Genomic DNA, 17,292 nt, shown 5'->3' with positions numbered 1-17,292 from the left:
AAGTGCAAGATTAGGGGAATAATTACTAGGTAATTATGGACCTAACATGCTCCCCAACATAGCCACCTCAACTTCTTGCCTCCAAAACTTACAGTCCAGGCTCACCTCTCTCTCCCTTCCTTCCGATCTTGTTTCTTATTGTTATAATCCTTCACAATATGTCAGCAGCCCAAGTTTTTGTGCTGGTATTAAGACTTCCCAAGATTGGATCTCCAAACTTAATCAGACTACTGCATTTGACTCTAATTGTAGCTCAGACCTCACTTCTCTCTCATCCTGCAGTGCTTGCTTAGAGGTCGGGATTAAGGTTCACAAACAATTGATGGCCCTTGATGGCAACACTTCTCGCTCTGGAAATTGTTTTTTCTATACGGCGCTTTATGCAGCAGCTTCATTTGACCCTGAACCCGGAAGTGATGGTGCCATGACCTGCATTTTGGGGTTGTCAATAATTGCGGATTCTCCTGTGGCTTCACCAAAGAAGAGAAAGAAGAGAAATACCACTCTTGTAATTGCAATAGTTTCTGCATTAACAGGATTGCTTACAATAGTTTTTCTTTACTTTTTATGGAAGAAAACTTTCGGAAAGCCAAGGTATTGCTCTCACTCTCATCTATCCTAGTTCCAACTACCAATGCTTCTAAGTTTTAAAAGTAACGTAGAAATGTACAGGGAGTATAGTGAGATTATAAGGAATGTTAGTGCTGGAGGTGCACAAAATGAAACAGAACTACCAATCTTTAGGTTAAGGAGTATATTAGCTGCTATAAACAATTTCTATGAAGCTAATAAACTTGGAGAAGGAGGATTTGGCCCTGTTTATAAGGTGCCACTGACCCTTCATTAATTTGATAACATCTTTTTCTTACAGTAATTTCTAAGGAAATAGTTCTCTTTGTCACAGATTTGCTTTCTTTAATAGGGGATTTTGCCTGAAAATCAAGAAGTAGCCATAAAGAGACTGTCAAAGAAATCCGGGCAAGGATATAAGGAGTTCATGAATGAGTTAAAACTTATAGCCAAGCTTCAACATACAAATCTTGTTAGGCTCTTGGGTTGCTGTATTGAAGAGGAGGAATTGATATTGATCTATGAGTACATGCCCAATCGAAGTTTAGACAAATTTTTGTTTGGTATGTGCTTATACTTCTGAGATTCATTTTTTGATGATGTTAGTGATTTAGTTACGATTGTTAGTCATTCTTCATCGTTTGTTCAATCAGATCCATCTGAAAACACAAGATTGGATTGGAGTAAACGTTTTCAAATCATAGAAGGTATTGCTCAAGGGGTACTTTATATCCACAAGCACTCCATATTGAAGATCATTCACAGGGATCTAAAAGCTAGTAATGTTCTGTTGGATGGAGAAATGAATCCCAAAATTTCTGACTTTGGAATGGCAAAGATTTTCGACATGAATCAAACAGAAGCAAATACTAACAGGGTTGTTGGAACATAGTACGTATTTTTTTGCACATGATTTCAATAATTTATATGTCATGAAATCACTACTATTGCTCATTTCTCTACCATTGATTCATGCAGCGGTTACATATCTCCCGAGTATGCACGTTACGGCCATTTCTCTGAGAAATTGGATGTGTTCAGCTTTGGAGTGTTGGATGTGTTCAGCTTTGGAGTATTGCTGTTAGAGATTGTAAGTGGAAAAAAGAATGGTGCTTTCCATCATGTTGAACATTCACCAACTCTTGCTGGATGGGTAAGTGAAACTTTGGTTATTGTTAGATACTGAGATTAGTAGATTATTCATTTGTGCCAAAAAACTGAAAAGAAATGAAATTTTCAATTAGAATCTATAAGTAGCAAGAAAGCTATTAATTAGCTTTACCACTGCCCGTAACTTAATAGCTTCCATTTCAAGTAAGGAGTTATGCAAACTTGATGGGTTTATATAAATATGTGTTGATTGATTCATAGGCTTGGAAATTATGGAAAGAAGGTAAAGGAGTGGAGGTAATTGATGCATCAATGAGAGAAACATGTCTGCCTCATGAAGCTTTAAGATGTATCCATGTTGCATTTTTGTGTTCAAGAAGCTCCAGCTGATCGACCAGCAATGACTTCCGTAGTTCACATGCTGGCCAATATGCAATACCACTTCCACTCTTCAAAGAACCTGCATTTTCAACGGAGAGTACTTTTTTTGATGTTGGTTCTTCTCCATCAAATGGAGTCACCATTACTATCCCAGAAGGTCGATAGAAGTTCGATGTCTATTGGTGGAACAAGCATTTGGAAAATACACCTTAGGCTTTTCAACAATCCTGCAAGACATTGATCACTAGGCTCAAAATTTTAGAAATGTTTCCGTCGATCATGTATTTTGAGAGTATGTGGTAGCATTATATCCATTTATTTTTTTGTCACCTTAGAAAATGACCCATAAAAAAAGTATTGTATTGATAATTTTTTTATGTATTCGTTGCTTTTTAGCGTTTGGAGTAATGTGAAATTATGCTCTATTTCATTCGTTGAAAACTTTGAAGTTCAATTATAGGATTTACTTCTTTGACCATCAAAATAAAAACTGGATTACATCATATTACAACCCCGAATTTGATAGGGTGCGACTATTGCCACCCTATAATTTTCTTTGTTCACCCAACTTGCTCATTACACCCTACATTTTAATTTCAATTATTAGATTTACTTATCTAACTCATTTCTCTTTTCAGGAATATCCTCCATCATATGACATATCAAATCAAAAAAGAAATTTTATTTAACGAAAATTTCTCATTTAATTTATATCAGTTAAAAAGACATATTAAAATATATTAAAGTTTCCTAATAAAATCATAATTTGATTTACTTCCATTTTTTTATTTTTTCCATTCAGTTTCAATGTTCGTTTTTTTTTTCAATCCATATTAAAAATTTAGTAAGTGCTACTATGAGTAATGAAGAAAAGATTGATTTTTTTTTTTTTGTGTTTTAATTTTTTTACTTACGGTGTTCATAATGTATTACAAAGATTTTGATGAAATTAACACTAATGGTTTTGTGAATTGAATAACGAATTAACGATGAGGACACAACAAAAAGATAAAAAAGAAAATTGTAATAAATTGAAATTTGGATGGAGAGGATGGAGATTAATGTTATCAGAAGAGAAATTAAGTATTTTTGTATTTAATTAGTTTGTATTTAGTTTTCCTTACAGATTTGAATTTTAAAAAATTAGTGTACTTATTAATCATTTTGCATTTGGGTGATATAGTCTTTCAATAATTCAAATATTTGTCGGGCGAACAAAGAAAATGGTAGGGTAGCAATAGCCGCGCCCATTTGATATTGTCAATGTGAGGTGTGATATACAAAAATTGTGCATCCCCTAGATAAGACTCATTACACCAGATTTGTTTTTCTTCTTTAAATATATCCTCTCGTCTCATCATATACTTCACAACCTTAGATAGATGATTATTGATTTTCAAATATGAGATCCTTTATTTTTATTTTAGCAAATAAAGATGAGAATTATTTAAAAAAAAAAAAAAGTAGAAATGCGTTTTGGGCCGGGAGTTCGATGAAGGAAAAACCCTTTAATCCTTGTTTTCATTTGGGTCTTGCCCACTGTTAAAGCTCATGTAAACCAAGATAAGTTGTGAGTCATGTCTCTTGTCCTATGCCTTGGAGCTTCCTTGAAATTAAAATTTTTTAGAGTGAAGCTATTTGCATCCCCCAAATATGCCCTCTCTTCTCATTCTATACTTCACAACCTTGAATTTGTTCGTAAACAAATAGAAGGTCGTCATTAAATCCATCTTTTTTAGCAAATAAAGATGAGAATTATTTGAAAAAGAGAAATGTGTTTGGGCTGGGAGTCTCTTCATCAAAAAGCCCTTTATTCATTTGGGCCTTTCTGACCGTCAAAACTTCCGGAATTGAAACAAACCAAAACAGAAAGCCAGAAACGCCGTGCAGAGGCTGAAGAGGGAAAATCATCCTCCTTAGCCTCGCCTTCGCTCTGCCATGGATTCCCGGCACGCATCTCTAGGCCGCCGAACGGTACCGACCTCTTCGCCGTCAACTTTTTCGATTCTCTATTCGTTATTAAACTTTTGATATATGGATTCCGAATATCCTCTCTTCCTTATTTGCATTCGGTTCAATTCAATTCAATTTTGCAGTTGGAAGAAATTCGTCAAAAGCGAGCTGCAGAAAGATTGAGCAAAACTTCTTCGGGGCCCGATCTCAGCCAGATCCCACCTATCGGTCCGTCATTTATATTTTCTTCAACTTCTCTGTTAACTTTGTAATTGAATTTTGCCTTCTATTATTGCTCATATTTTTCTGTGCACAGATAATGGAGGAATGAGAAAATCGGAGAGCGCAAATCGACTCTCTGAGGTAGGAGAAAAGAACTTTTTTTTTTTTTTTTTGAAGTTTATATGATTTTCATTAACAATTTGTGATCTTTCAGTTCAAATTCTTATAAATTTATTAATGGATTGTGCAGAGCGATGTTAGTACTTTAGTTTCTCAGATAAGAGACTTGGATAGGAAGAATGTAGAACTGGAAGAACAAAACAAAAATTTGGCTTCCATGGTAGGACTCTTGTGTTTGTTGTGCTTGTTTGTTTCTTTTCCACAAGTTTTCACTTTAGGAGGGTTTGGTTGTGGGCAATGGTCAGTTTGGTTGCCTAATTATATTGTCGTCTTGATGTTTTAGCTTGAAACAAAGGAAGCCGTTGCCCCGGTTTACTTTGTTTGCTGTAATTTAGGAGCAAAATACTGTACCGTCTTTGAGGAAAGCTCTCAAGGATGTCGCAATGGAGAAAGATGCTGCAGTTGTTGCACGGGTAATGACCGTCCATATGTTGCTTTGTCTCACTTTTCATTATGTATAGTCACTCACAGTTTGGTTTCTTAGCGTAGGAGGATCTCTCTGCCCAGCTGCGTATGCTCAAGAAACGTCTTAAGGATGCAGAAGAAGAACAGTATCGAGTATGCAATTTGTTTCTCTCCCAGTTCCCTTGGAACAGCTAATAACTATCGTTCTAACTACTTCTTTGGCAACAGGCTGAGGAAGATGCAGCATCCCTGAGAGCAGAACTCTATATGATACAGCAACAAACGATGAATGGCTCACTTGGTGCACTAAACTCAATTGCTAATCCACCCGATCAGATAAAAACATTAGAAATTGAGTTAGCTAACATAAAGTCTGAGTTACAGGTAACAATTCTATTTGTTTGATGGCCTTTTGTAGTTTCTGTGGGTGTCTAACCTCAGTGAAAATTTTGTAGCGCGAGTCAATGTTTAGACAGCAAGAACGACAACAATTAGCAGAGGAGCAGGCTCGAGCATCCATCCTTACATCTGAGAAGCAAGAATTGGAAGAAAAACTTGCAGCTTTGTCTAGAAAGTCCTCAGGTACCATAGCATATAATTTCCAATATTAGAATTTTCAACATGGAGTGGCTTTTAGATGTTTTGAGCTATATCCATTCCCCTGGATGTGGGTTATTTTATTTTATTTTTTGGTTCATGCCGCTTACCTTTTCTATTTCGAATTTACTTGTGAAGATTATTTTAGTAATTATGATGGGGCAGTAGAGGATGCACATATGGTCCATCAGTTTTAAGTCTTACCAAACATATTACAACTCCATGAAAATTCCAGATAATCTTGTACTTCAGATAACAACGGTACAGAAAAGAGAGCCTTTTATGATGCCTCTTTTAAGTCTGGGCTTCCACCCTCTGATATGTAAAAGAGGCTTAAAATGGTTATACTTAAAAAGACTTTTGCTCGAGAAAAGTTGAACAAATTGGCGACTTCATTTATCTTGGGAGAGGGTAGAATTTTAGACAGCTGGCATTGTTATTGTTTTTATTGCTGTAATTTGTTTGTACATCTATAAGTTATGTAAACTTAGATCCCTTGACCGTTAGAGTACGTGGAATTGCAACTCTTCTGGCTTTTTAGTTCCATGAAGTATTTTTATTTATCACCTTTGGCTTTGTTACAATAGCCTAGATGCCTTTTATGGTTGTGTTGATTTTGTTGTGTGGCCTTTTAGTATGATTAACCTCTTCTATAATAGTCTTTTACAAAAGCGGTAGAGCTTCTGATTGTTGTTTCTATGTTGTTACCCCCTGTCATTGCAGAAGTGTCAGACAAAGTGGCCAGCATGGGATTTTCATTAGTAAGTTAATTGCCTGATGTTCATCTTTACGGAAATTTTGTACTATCTTTGTCTATGAATGGGGAAGGAAAAAATAGCATGGAATACATAGAGGTTAGAACTATGGCATGTAATTTCAGTCACAATTGATCAAAATGTGAATTGGTTAATGCACAGAACTTTTTAGTGGGTTTCTCAGCATGGTCATAAAGGTAGACCACTTGCTATGACCATAATAAAAAGCATGTTTACAATGACCATATTATGACTGATTGATTAACTGTATCTTCTCTCGGTTTTGTTGGTCCTTAAAAAATTATGTTCTGATACATGATTTACTGGTTAATGCATTCATGGCCAGGAAGACAAGGAGTTACTCGAGAAGCAGATGCATGACATGGCCGTAGTGATTGAAAAATTGGAAAGCAGTAGACAAAAGCTTTTGATGGAGGTAGTCTTGGCAATTTATTTTTCTATTGGCATTTTTTTGTGTATTTATTTTTCTATAGACTCCAATGGCATTTTTTTTTTCCTTTTGTGTATATGCTGTTTCACAGCTAACTCACTTTTTGGAAATGGTGGCAGATTGATTCCCAATCTTCGGAGATAGAAAGGCTTTTTGAGGAAAACTCTAATTTATCTAGTTCTCATCAGGAGGCTAAGAGCATAGCTTTGCACTGGGAGAATCAGGTACCTTTGGTTTCTTAATTGATGAGAATTGACAGAATATAGCTTGTGTTCAAGGAACTCTACTATTGCCTATCTATGCATCTATCAATTAACTATTTTACTTATCAATTAACTATTTTACTTTTATTTTTTTTGTAGTATTATTTGGCGGTTTAGTTTCCCATTAACTAGGCTGAAAAAATTGTCAGTTGTGCATGAAAATGGGTGATATTGTTTAAGCTAACACTTTACTTTTCCTGGAATAGTAGTGAGTCCATCTAATCTGAGCTTGCAGTATGAAACAGCGTTTTGATGTGGAATCATTAATGATAAATGCAGAGTCTTCTGTTCTGGGAGTAGGAATCAGTTTTATATACGTGCTCGTCTATTTTGTTTTGCTTATTGCCCCTAATGTAAACTTGCAGGTGAAAGACTGTCTTAAGCAAAATGAAGAGCTCCGAGGAATCTTAGATAAGTTAAGAACTGACCAGGCCAAGGGGTTGCTCGACTCCCATAGCAATGGTTCTAACAAGACTGGTTTAGCTGAATACACACCTGAAGTTCTCTCTATTAAGGTTAGTCTGTTGGTTTAGTGTCACATTTGATCATCAATAGGGTTCTCTTGAACTTTCTATTCTATATGGATGTTGGGTAGTTAAGAGGTAGAGAAACAGCCAGTGCAGTATAACAACTTCTTGTAGAATAATCATAAGGAGTTATCTAGGAATATGATAATCCCATTAGTTTTTCACTTTGTTACTTCTTAGGCTGATATTGCTGATAAGGTGTATCATCAGGGTTGCTTTTTGTTTCTAGGATCAACTTGCAAAAGAACAGAGCAAAGCAGAGGCATTATCAGCTGAGGTATTACAGCTCTCAGCAAGACTCCAACAAACCACTCAAGCATACTATGGTCTTGCACGCTTGTAATTTTTCTCTCCTCCATCTCTTTGTTCATCTTGTTTTTATAAATTCCATGCAAGGCTGCAGTAATAAGATAAATTTCATCTAATGTGTGGCAGCTATAAACCGGTGTTGCGAAACATAGAAAGCAGTCTCATTAAGATGAAACAAGATGGCCCTGTGACAGTGCGGTAAATACAAAACTCTTTGACTACCCATTTACATAAAGTTGGTGGAATTAGCATGTTTTTATTCTTTAATTTTCGTAATTGTGCTCGGCATCCTTCATGTATCAAAATGTTCACTAGCCAAAACAAGGTATCCAAATCTTCACTGAATAGCTTTATGTAGACTGATTGTTACGGAAATATAGTGAGAAATGAAAGATCTCTTTCACATTTTTTGTTGGAGGAGAAATGAAAAGTCTCGTATACATTATTGTAAATGAAAAATCTCTTATACATAGTTCTAAGAGATTAATTGGTACCTTGTATCTGCATTCCGTGACTAAGATAACAATTAGAACTGATGGGATTATTTCAATTGAGGAACTGAAATCTTATTTATAGGCTTGCTCTTGGTATCTTATACTGAGTGGTTCTTCAGCCAATCAGTCACCTGTGTTCTTTTATTTATATACAGGTGAATTATTTACATGCATATGGCATGTAGGGCTTTTGTTTTTTGTTTTTATGCCCCTCCTTTCTTTTAGCCGAGAACTTGACTTTTATTTCATGAGGTGTATGATTAAAGCAACAATTAATTTTAAGTTTCAACTAAGACATTAAAGATGGCAGTAGGAAAGCAAACATATATAATAACTAAAGTATAATTAGAGTCGGGCACGATGATCTACTGTCTGAGAGCTTAACACAGAAATGAAAACTAATAGGATTTATCACCTTTAGATATGAAAGTTTCAGTTGATTATATTCTAGCTGTTCAGCTTTAAACACCAAGTTTTTGGTGCCAATTAGGTATCACTGTGTGTCAAATTGTGTCAGGCGGGAGACAAAAAAAAAAAAAAAAGTTCTTTCCAATTAGAACTAGACACGTGTTTTATGGTCTTGCTCACTTAGAGATAGTTTTAAGAGATTGAGTGTCAAACACATTTCAATTACATGTATTCAATTTAAATGCTGAAATTTATAATAACTTAAAATTATGCATTTCTTTTTAGACGTCGGATTCACTTGTTACTCAGTCCATTTAAAAATATCCTTTAGGTGAGTAACTGATCAAGCAATATGAATACTTTTACTTGACTCTTACACTAGCACTTTTAAAATTACAGCCAACTCGTTTACCTACTCCTATTACCATCCAATTATCTTTATTCACAACTCATTATTCTCACAGTATAAAATACTCATGCTCAACCGCTATTGGATGTAAATCTAACAGAGGAAAATAGAACAACTCAATCTAAATATTTTCACTATTGAATTTACATCCGAGGGTGGTTAAGCAAGACATTCTTGGAAAATGATATCATATGCTGAGATTGCAGACTAATGGACAGTGACAAACTCCCATCATCAGTTGCACTAGATTGCATGTAGCCCTTCCCTTCACTTGGAATTGCAGCACGTCCCATGAAACTTGGACGCCCCCACCCAAAATCAGCATCATAGATGGGCAGCGTAAACCAGCTAGTTAAACCAAGATTAGGGCACATAACATGAGTCCCATGAGCAAGGCTTGACAGATCTTGATGACACCGCTGAAGTTCAAGATAGTCAAGTTCCGATCGAACATAATCATCGTTCATACGCACGACAGCATTGTGAATGCAGCTTGCGGCATACGATAATGGTTTTGATATGAGATCCCCCGCTAAGGCTGTTGCTACGGCTCTGAAAATCACATTACCGAAGTAACCCTGTGGGAGTGGGGGTTGCAATCTGTTCCTTCCGTTTACAGCAAAGTATAAGTTGGTTTCTTGATCATTAGCTAGTTCACGTGCCTTTCAGGCACATCTCCATACATGACCAGCAAACACCTCAAATGTGGTAAACTTGAATGGTAAAGTGGTCATATCATCGTCATCCGCTATGGTCATGGTTGACATAGCTTTCAAGACGTTGATATGCTCCCTTGTAAATCTGAAACTTGTAACCGTTGTTGCTGCAGTGCTCTCATGCTTATTCCGAGGAGGGTATGCAATGTGGTGATTGTAGTCGGATAAAGACCGAGGTGGGTCTCGGGCACGAAGTATCGTCCTGTCCATGCTTGGCCGAATTGCAACCTCGAGACCACGAGCCATATCAGACCATGTATTTATGAAGTGTAAAGTAGATAATCCATCTGATACACGATGGTCCACACCAAGACCAAGTGCCACTCCACCGCATTTCAAGTATGTGATCTGAACCAGCAACAAGGGAAAAGAAGATATCCCATCGGAATAGTCAACGGTGGGGATGAGCCCTCTCTCGAATTCGGGTGTGGGCGCAAAATCGCCAAAGTCATCGATGCAAAAGCTGCTATCGGCCACAGCAAACAAGGCCCCCTCTGCATTGCAATCGATTTCAATACGACCATTCTCTCCCTTGTCCTTTTTCTGCCGTAGGCGGCCGGCCAAAGGGTAAAAGGGCACGAGGGCCTTACTGAGCGCATCCTTTAACACGCGCATGTCAAAGAAATTGTTGCCCTTGCCTGCACCAGCGATGTCGCTTGGCTTGTAGAAATAAACAAGGGGAGTGTGAGTGGTGCGCTGCACCAAGTCCATGTTCGAGAGCCACAACGACTGCCGCGGAGTCGCCGCTGCTGGCCTCACCACCGTTGATTCTCTCATGCTAACGTTGACTGCCATCTTCGATTCCTTGAAATTTAGATGCCCTGGACTTCGGCTTCCAGCTTTAATTTATATAGCCAAGCTCCTGCTACCTTCTTGTTTTAGGGGTGAAATTATTGTGATTTTGAGGAAGAAGGCAAGAATGATTGCAACCCTTCCAAAACCATTAAAATATGACTGAAATGATGATGACTGGTCGAAAGAGGACTTTAGCAATGTCGGGCGTCATTGCTTTACAATTAATTATTGATTAAGTGATGCCAAATCAGTGGATATAATGGTCTCTTCTGGTTCTGATATGATATGTTTTATGGCGCTTAGCAATTAGTGGATATAATGGTATCTACTGGTGGTGATATGATATGTTTTATGGCACTTAGCAATTAGTGGATATAATGGTATCTACTGATGATGATATGATATGTTTTATGGCGCTTAGTGCGGACGTCCGCCTGTGATCGGGCCTATATATATTCTTATTTTTTATCAACAATTTACTTATAGTAATTGAAATTATTTTTATGATAAAAAATATTTTTTCAGTTGTATTTTTTTTTTAGATAATAAAAAATATCTTTAGCTGATTTTGAAGTGGAATAAAACTAACTTCAAAATGGAATAAACCTTATTTCGAAATGAGAAAATGAAAGATATAGAATATACTGAGGAAGTAAAAAGAAGATGTGAAAAAGAAGGTTGAGGTGATATGTATTTATAGTGTAAAATTAAAAAAAAAAAAAAAAAAACCCAACGGCTACATGACGGTTGTTGACGTCATGCACATGTCAAGAAGCACTACCACAAGTGGGCCTCCCATTTCTGATCAATTTAACCCTAAGGGCTAAAGGGCTACTTTGAAGGCTAAATTTGCCCCTCTCTTTAGCCTTTTGGCCCTTAATTTTAACGTTTTGGCCCTAAGTTGTTTGTGTTAGAGGCAAAAAGGCTAAAAAATAGGCTTTTAGCCCTTTATGTAGTTGGGTTAGAGATGGCCTTAGCGCTCATGTCAAACAAGATTGCAATAATTGTATGTATATAATTATAATTACATGATATGTACTGGTTCACATTTTGCCAATGCTTCATGTAAAACGAGATCAGATAGAAATTAGGAAATGAAGAACAAGTTTTTTTTTTTTTTTTTTCCCTCTCTTCATGTTAGTACCAGAGGGCTGGTCTGAGGCGGAAGAAGATTGGCAGCAGAGCATGAGGCTCTTTTTGCTTGGGTTTGGGCTTGGGTCTCTGGATCTGGGCTCAGACTTGGGCTGATGGGCTCTTTATTGTGGGCCAGTAGGGAGGGTGCCTTGCCACTCTCATTTATCACTTAGTGATGAAGATGGGCCTGACCTAAGAGGTGGACTTTCTTGGGCTTTCAGGTTGATTATGGTCAAGGACCAATCGTTTCGGATCACGATTTCTGTTTGAGTTTGGTAATTATCTGGAATAAGATTGGCTGTCAAGCGGGGTGAAGCGGCTTATGGGTAAGGAGTTGCTTCTATTTGTTTGCTGGGAAGTGGCTCTTTTGTTGGTACCACAATTGTGTGCTTGGCTAATGGGAGGCTAGCTAATGATTTTTCCCTAGGAGACACGGAGTAGTTCTTTGTACTATAAGCTCGCTTCTATAGCGAGCTCAAAACATACTTGTAATGAGTTTGCATTTGCTTAATAGAGTTCGGGATTTGTCCGTTTCCTATCAGGTACATGGTAGACTCTAGCCTTGCTAACGGCTATTGAATCTAATGCAATCAATATCCTTTCACAAAAAAAATATTGAATTAGGTGTCAAGAAATAGGAATTAAATTTTCTTCCCAAATATTAATTGATTAATTTTTGAATTTGGAAAATACATATGTCTAAATTAAGAGGTAAGAAAAAATTACATGTTATATCATCATCTACAATCTAAATATAAGCGAAAAAAAAAAAACAAAAAATAATAAACTCAAATATAACGTTTAAACCCTAGCTACATGAAAAGAAAAACATAATGAACAAAAAAATATATATAAGCATATGAATATGTATTTTTCACATTATATTTTCAAAATTTATAGGAACACAACAAAGGTTGAATTCATATACATGTGTTATGTAAATCTATTGATCGAACATGAAATTTTTTCTATTCTTGATTGAAGAAAAAAAAAATGTTGTTTACATCTAAGCATGAGTGTAATGAAAAGAAAAAAATGAAAAAAAAGGAAAAAAAAAGGTTTATGTCAATTTACCCTAATTCTAGGGTCATTTATCCCACTTGCCTCATTAAGTTTTTTTTTTTCAATTCCCTCTTACCCATAAAGACTAATAAGGTCTTCCCTAATACCAATTTAAGTTTTTTTTTTTGGAGACTATTTTACCCTCACCCCTTTGTTACAGAGAGAGAGAGAGAGAGAGAGAGAGAGAGAGAGAGAGAAGCCATAAGAGACTTCGCCAGCATCCGGATTTCAATCAACGATCGCCGGATTCCTGTCTGAAAACACTAGATGGAACAATGATGCAATGTAATTGAAAAGAAGCTCAATATTTTGCTGACGTAGTGTAAACCTCACCTCTAAGGAAACTTCACTGTGTGGCTTTTATCGTAGCCAACACGGAAAAATCAATCCAATATTAATCAAAGGAGTTTACAATACACAAGTAGTGTTGTTCATAACAACCACTTTCACTTAGCAACAAATGCTAACTTGATTTATAATTGTTCTAACTCCTAAATAGATCAATACAACTTTCTAGACAATCTATCTTCAATCCTTCCTTGCACTTGATCGTATCACTGATCTTGAGAATGATTTATGAGCATGATAGATTTATGCAAGAGAATACATGAAACACAGAATGAGATTTTTCAAAAACCAATTAAACAAGAACTCAAGTAGTTCAAGAGAAAACAATTTGTGCAACGAAAAACTCTCCCTTCAGAATAGTTTCAAAACCTTTATATAGGGAAGCAAGACTCCCCCTCAATCAAATCTTATCTTAACTACAAAATAAGATAAATATGGAAAGGTTGTTTAAAACGTTTTGAACAAGTAATCATGGATATGCATTCAAAGATATTTTGAGATCAATTAAAATCAATGCATATCAATTTAGAATCATGCTAAGATGATATGTATTAAAGACACCTCTATTCTCAAGATCAGTGTATTAACTTCCTTGAGTCTCTCTTCATGATTTGATTCTGCGATCTTCTTTCACTTGCTTTAAGTCACCGAACAATTAGGAGAGATACCCTCCTAATTCTTTGCATGTCTGTTATCCTTGAGATCTTGGGAAAGTCATGTGTTAAAGGGAGTAGTCCAATATACTTACAATCTCCCCCTTTGGGCATTCCCATTCAACACATGACTTTTCCATCTTTTTGCCCCCTGCATGTTAGAAGTTTCAGATATGCACTAATCATAAATAAGAGGTTAAATAAGCATCCAAAAAATAAGCATCCCACGAGGTCTGTGCTTATGCACTTACAAACCCAAAACATAAATAACTATTGTCCATGAAAAGTTTAAATGTAGAAACATGAATAAAGAGATGGAAATTTTACTTCTCCCCCTTTGAATGGGAAGGAACATCAAACTCCTCCAGCAGGTTGGTCACTGTGTCTCGAAACTCCTCGGTGTCCATGGAACCTTTGCTTTCCTCTTGTTCATCGACCTCAGGGACATGCATGGACGGACCAGGAGCGTCAAACCCAGGAGGGTGGCGCTGCATGTTGCGGATTTCCTTGAGGACTTCCCTGAGAGTATGATTGGTGCGAACGAGGAGAGAGTGCATGTCATCCATATCCGTTGTGAGACTGGCTATTCTCCAATCAGCCACGAGGATAGCATCCCGAAGAGAGGAGAAGCGAGAGGGATCAGGGGATGGAGATCGACGAAGAGGAGGAGGAGGAGTGCGACTTCGTTCACGTTGCATGCCAGGATGGAGAATGCTGGCCCTCGCAGCGGCCTGACGCCCTTCCTCTGGAGGAGGACGTCGCCGGTGTCCACCAAGGCGAGTAGTGATTTGTGTGCGAACCATGGTGATAGAAACAGTCTGTGAAAGAACCTGCACACAGAGACAACCAAGAGTAAAATCCAAGGGAGACAACAGAGGCTATATATATTGAAGCAGTAGGTGTAGGGAAAAGCAAAGAACACACCGATTGGGATAGCATCTCAAGAGGAAGAGAAATTATGACAATTTAATTTTCCGAGATACACGCATGCAAATTATTTCTCCCCCTCAGCATAGGCTTAATCAATAAGTAATTTAAGTGCAACCATATGTCAATCAAGGAAGGAAAACGAAGAGACAACAATATTTCAAAACTCAGCAGTTATATCACATGATCTTTTCTTTTGCTAAGTATCAGGGCAATGAATGTAGTTGTCATATTGAAGAGAGAAAATATAGCATAGTTTAATCACAGAGAGCACAAATCATGTAGAGTAAGGAGCATAGTTCAGAGCACAAAGCATGATGTGTTCTATCAACAAAATGAAGTGGTACTCATGTTCAGATCTTAGGAAGTCAACCTGTGATAAAATTAATTAGAACCAGTATGTGGGGCGTAGAAACAAGTTTAGTGAAAAAGAGGAGGAGTGAAATAAGAGAACTAACCATGTGAACTAAGCTCTATATATCTCCTTTAGAAGGAGTAGGAAACATTGTTTCCAAGCACGTATTGTGTTTGAGTCATAGACTTCTTTTATTTAGTGACAATTAGAACTCATGTAACGAGACTCTTCTCAGCAACTCCCAGAACAAATGTTCTTAGGGTACTAAACATAACAAGGATGCTCCATGGAGAGAGTCTCGAGTAGGTGTCTGCATAATTTTTATTTTACTTGCAAAGATCACTCACCAACTCGTTTCTTGCAAACCTTAGAAAGTTCACCATAACTAAGGCCTGATTACCAAGAGAGATGGGATAGAATTATCCTTTCTCATTTCTTACAAATCCTAGAAAGTTCACCACAACCAGGACCTGATTACTTTGAGAAGAGGAAACGAAACATTAGAGCATTTTAAGCAGTTTGCCTATTTCACTGAATCTCTTTTGATAGTAAACAAGTAGCATGCCACCACATAGGCTATAGGTGAAAGTGCATATGAGAATTAACTGAATAAGATACTAAACATGAGTACACAATTTTTGTCCAGAATAAGACATGACAACAATTGACATAACTGAACATATGTACAAGTCACTAATGACAGTGGTCAAGGTACACTAAGATCACAATGTTCTCTCTCAACAGTGGACATACATTAGAGTACCTTAATACTTAGAACATATCCCCAATGCATTTCTTAACATCTCAAACCTAGCAGTATCAAGAGGCTTGGTGAACAAATCAGCAAGTTGACTTTCAGTGGGCACAAAACTTAACGCAAGTATATTCTGCTCAACCAAATCTCGAATAAAGTGATAGCGAAGATCAATGTGTTTTGTTCGAGAGTGTTGAACATGATTTTTTGTGATGTTGATAGCACTTGTATTATCACAGAAAATAGACAACTTACCTTGGGAGATGCCATAATCATGAAGCATTTGCTTCATCCAAAGCATTTGCGTACAGCAACTCCCAGCTGCAACATACTCAGCTTCTGTAGTGGATAGAGAGATGCAATTTTGTTTCTTGCTATGCCAGGCAACCAGATTGTTGCCAATGAAGAAACATCCCCCTGAAGTGCTTTTTCTATCCTTTAAGTTTCCTCCCCAGTCAGCGTCAGAGTATCCTGCAATTTTTACATTAGTGTCGAAGGTATAGAAAATACCGCAGTTAACGGTACCGGATATGTAGCGAATGATTCTCTTGACAGCCTCCAAGTGTGATTCCTTAGGGTTAGCTTGAAAGCGAGCTCACATTCCCACACTGTGAGAGATGTCAGGTCTGCTGGCTGTGAGATAGAACAGGCTGCCTATCATACTACGATACAGTGTGTGATCAACTGATTTCCCATCCTGGTCTTCGCTCAGCTTAGTAGTGGTACTCATGGGATTGCTCATTGTCTTCTTAGATTCAAGACCAAATTTCTTGATCAGATTCTCAGCATATTTTGTTTGAGAGAGAAACAAGCCTGTGTCCATCTGCTTTACTTGCAATCCAAGGAAAAAGGTTAGTTCACCGCACATGCTCATTTCAAATTCACTTTCCATGACAGATTGGAACTCTTTAACAAGGTATCTGGAGGTGGAGCCAAAAACAATGTCATCAACATATACTTGGGCAATGATAATGTCATTTTTGGTTCGTTTTACAAACAGTGTTTTATCAATAGACCCTCTAGCATACCCTTTTCCCACAAGATAATTAGAGAGCCTCTCATACCAGGCTCGGGGAGCCTGCTTTAGCCCATACAGAGCTTTCTTAAGTCGGTAGACATGATTTAAGTTGTGTGGATCTTTGAAGCCTGGAGACTGTTCCACATAAACTTCTTCCTGAAGGTTCCCATTCAGAAAAGCAATTTTGACATCCATTTGAAACAATTTAAACCTAAGATGACATGCTACAGATAGAAGTAATCTGACTGATTCTAATCTGGCTACAAGAGCAAATGTCTGGTCAAAGTCAAGTCCTTTAACCTGAGAGTATCCCTGAGCAACTATTCTAGCTTTGTTCCTAATCACATTCCCTTTTTCATCACTTTTGTTTCTGAAAATCCACTTGGTTCCTATAACATTGCATTTACTAGGTCGAGGTACCAAGTACCACACATCATTCTTAGTAAACTGATTAAGCTCATCCTGCATGGCACTAATCTAGTTATCTTCCAATAAG

At 37.2% G+C, this 17,292-nt stretch overlaps 3 protein-coding genes across 3 annotated transcripts; 2 read left to right on the top strand and 1 right to left on the bottom strand.

Moving 5' to 3' along the window:
• The first annotated feature begins 664 nt into the window (after nt 1–664).
• Nucleotides 665–1,462, top strand: LOC112164008 (G-type lectin S-receptor-like serine/threonine-protein kinase B120). The gene is made up of 3 exons (XM_024300253.1): nt 665–826; nt 923–1,133; nt 1,224–1,462. Exons 1-3 carry the CDS (start codon nt 665–667, stop codon nt 1,460–1,462), a joined length of 612 nt encoding a protein of 203 aa, XP_024156021.1.
• A 2,421-nt stretch (nt 1,463–3,883) lies between these two features.
• LOC112164645 (cilia- and flagella-associated protein 157) lies at nt 3,884–8,416 on the top strand. Its single transcript, XM_024300909.2, has 14 exons — nt 3,884–4,035; nt 4,158–4,242; nt 4,331–4,377; nt 4,487–4,606; nt 4,752–4,829; nt 4,906–4,974; nt 5,050–5,205; nt 5,277–5,403; nt 6,142–6,179; nt 6,520–6,609; nt 6,744–6,848; nt 7,253–7,402; nt 7,644–7,753; nt 7,850–8,416. Exons 1-14 carry the CDS (start codon nt 4,000–4,002, stop codon nt 7,923–7,925), a joined length of 1,287 nt encoding a protein of 428 aa, XP_024156677.1. The 5' UTR covers nt 3,884–3,999; the 3' UTR covers nt 7,926–8,416.
• Nucleotides 8,417–9,032: 616 nt separating this feature from the next.
• LOC112164644 (shikimate O-hydroxycinnamoyltransferase) lies at nt 9,033–10,649 on the bottom strand. Its single transcript, XM_024300908.2, has one exon. The coding sequence runs from the start codon at nt 10,543–10,545 to the stop codon at nt 9,700–9,702; it is 846 nt and encodes a 281-aa protein (XP_024156676.1). The 5' UTR covers nt 10,546–10,649; the 3' UTR covers nt 9,033–9,699.
• Between the last annotated feature and the right edge of the window lie 6,643 nt (nt 10,650–17,292).

This window comes from Rosa chinensis, chromosome 5 (genome assembly GCF_002994745.2).
Source record: "Rosa chinensis cultivar Old Blush chromosome 5, RchiOBHm-V2, whole genome shotgun sequence".
NCBI classification, from domain to species: Eukaryota; Viridiplantae; Streptophyta; class Magnoliopsida; order Rosales; family Rosaceae; genus Rosa; species Rosa chinensis.
The sequence above is the reverse complement of the archived record's forward strand: the minus strand, read 5'-3'. Positions and strand labels throughout refer to the sequence as shown.

What these genes read in the sequence shown, in the direction of transcription:
- LOC112164644 (XM_024300908.2), bottom strand. Translation starts at nt 10,545, where the DNA reads ATGGCAGTCAACGTTAGCATGAGAGAATCAACGGTGGTGAGGCCAGCA.
- LOC112164008 (XM_024300253.1), top strand. Translation starts at nt 665, where the DNA reads ATGTACAGGGAGTATAGTGAGATTATAAGGAATGTTAGTGCTGGAGGT. An exon ending in GATTTGGCCCTGTTTATAAG is followed by an intron (nt 827 to 922) that starts GTGCCACTGACC and finishes TTTCTTTAATAG; the next exon opens with GGGATTTTGCCTGAAAATCA. An exon ending in TTTAGACAAATTTTTGTTTG is followed by an intron (nt 1,134 to 1,223) that starts GTATGTGCTTAT and finishes TTGTTCAATCAG; the next exon opens with ATCCATCTGAAAACACAAGA.
- LOC112164645 (XM_024300909.2), top strand. Translation starts at nt 4,000, where the DNA reads ATGGATTCCCGGCACGCATCTCTAGGCCGCCGAACG. An exon ending in GCGCAAATCGACTCTCTGAG is followed by an intron (nt 4,378 to 4,486) that starts GTAGGAGAAAAG and finishes TGGATTGTGCAG; the next exon opens with AGCGATGTTAGTACTTTAGT. An exon ending in CAGAAGAAGAACAGTATCGA is followed by an intron (nt 4,975 to 5,049) that starts GTATGCAATTTG and finishes CTTTGGCAACAG; the next exon opens with GCTGAGGAAGATGCAGCATC.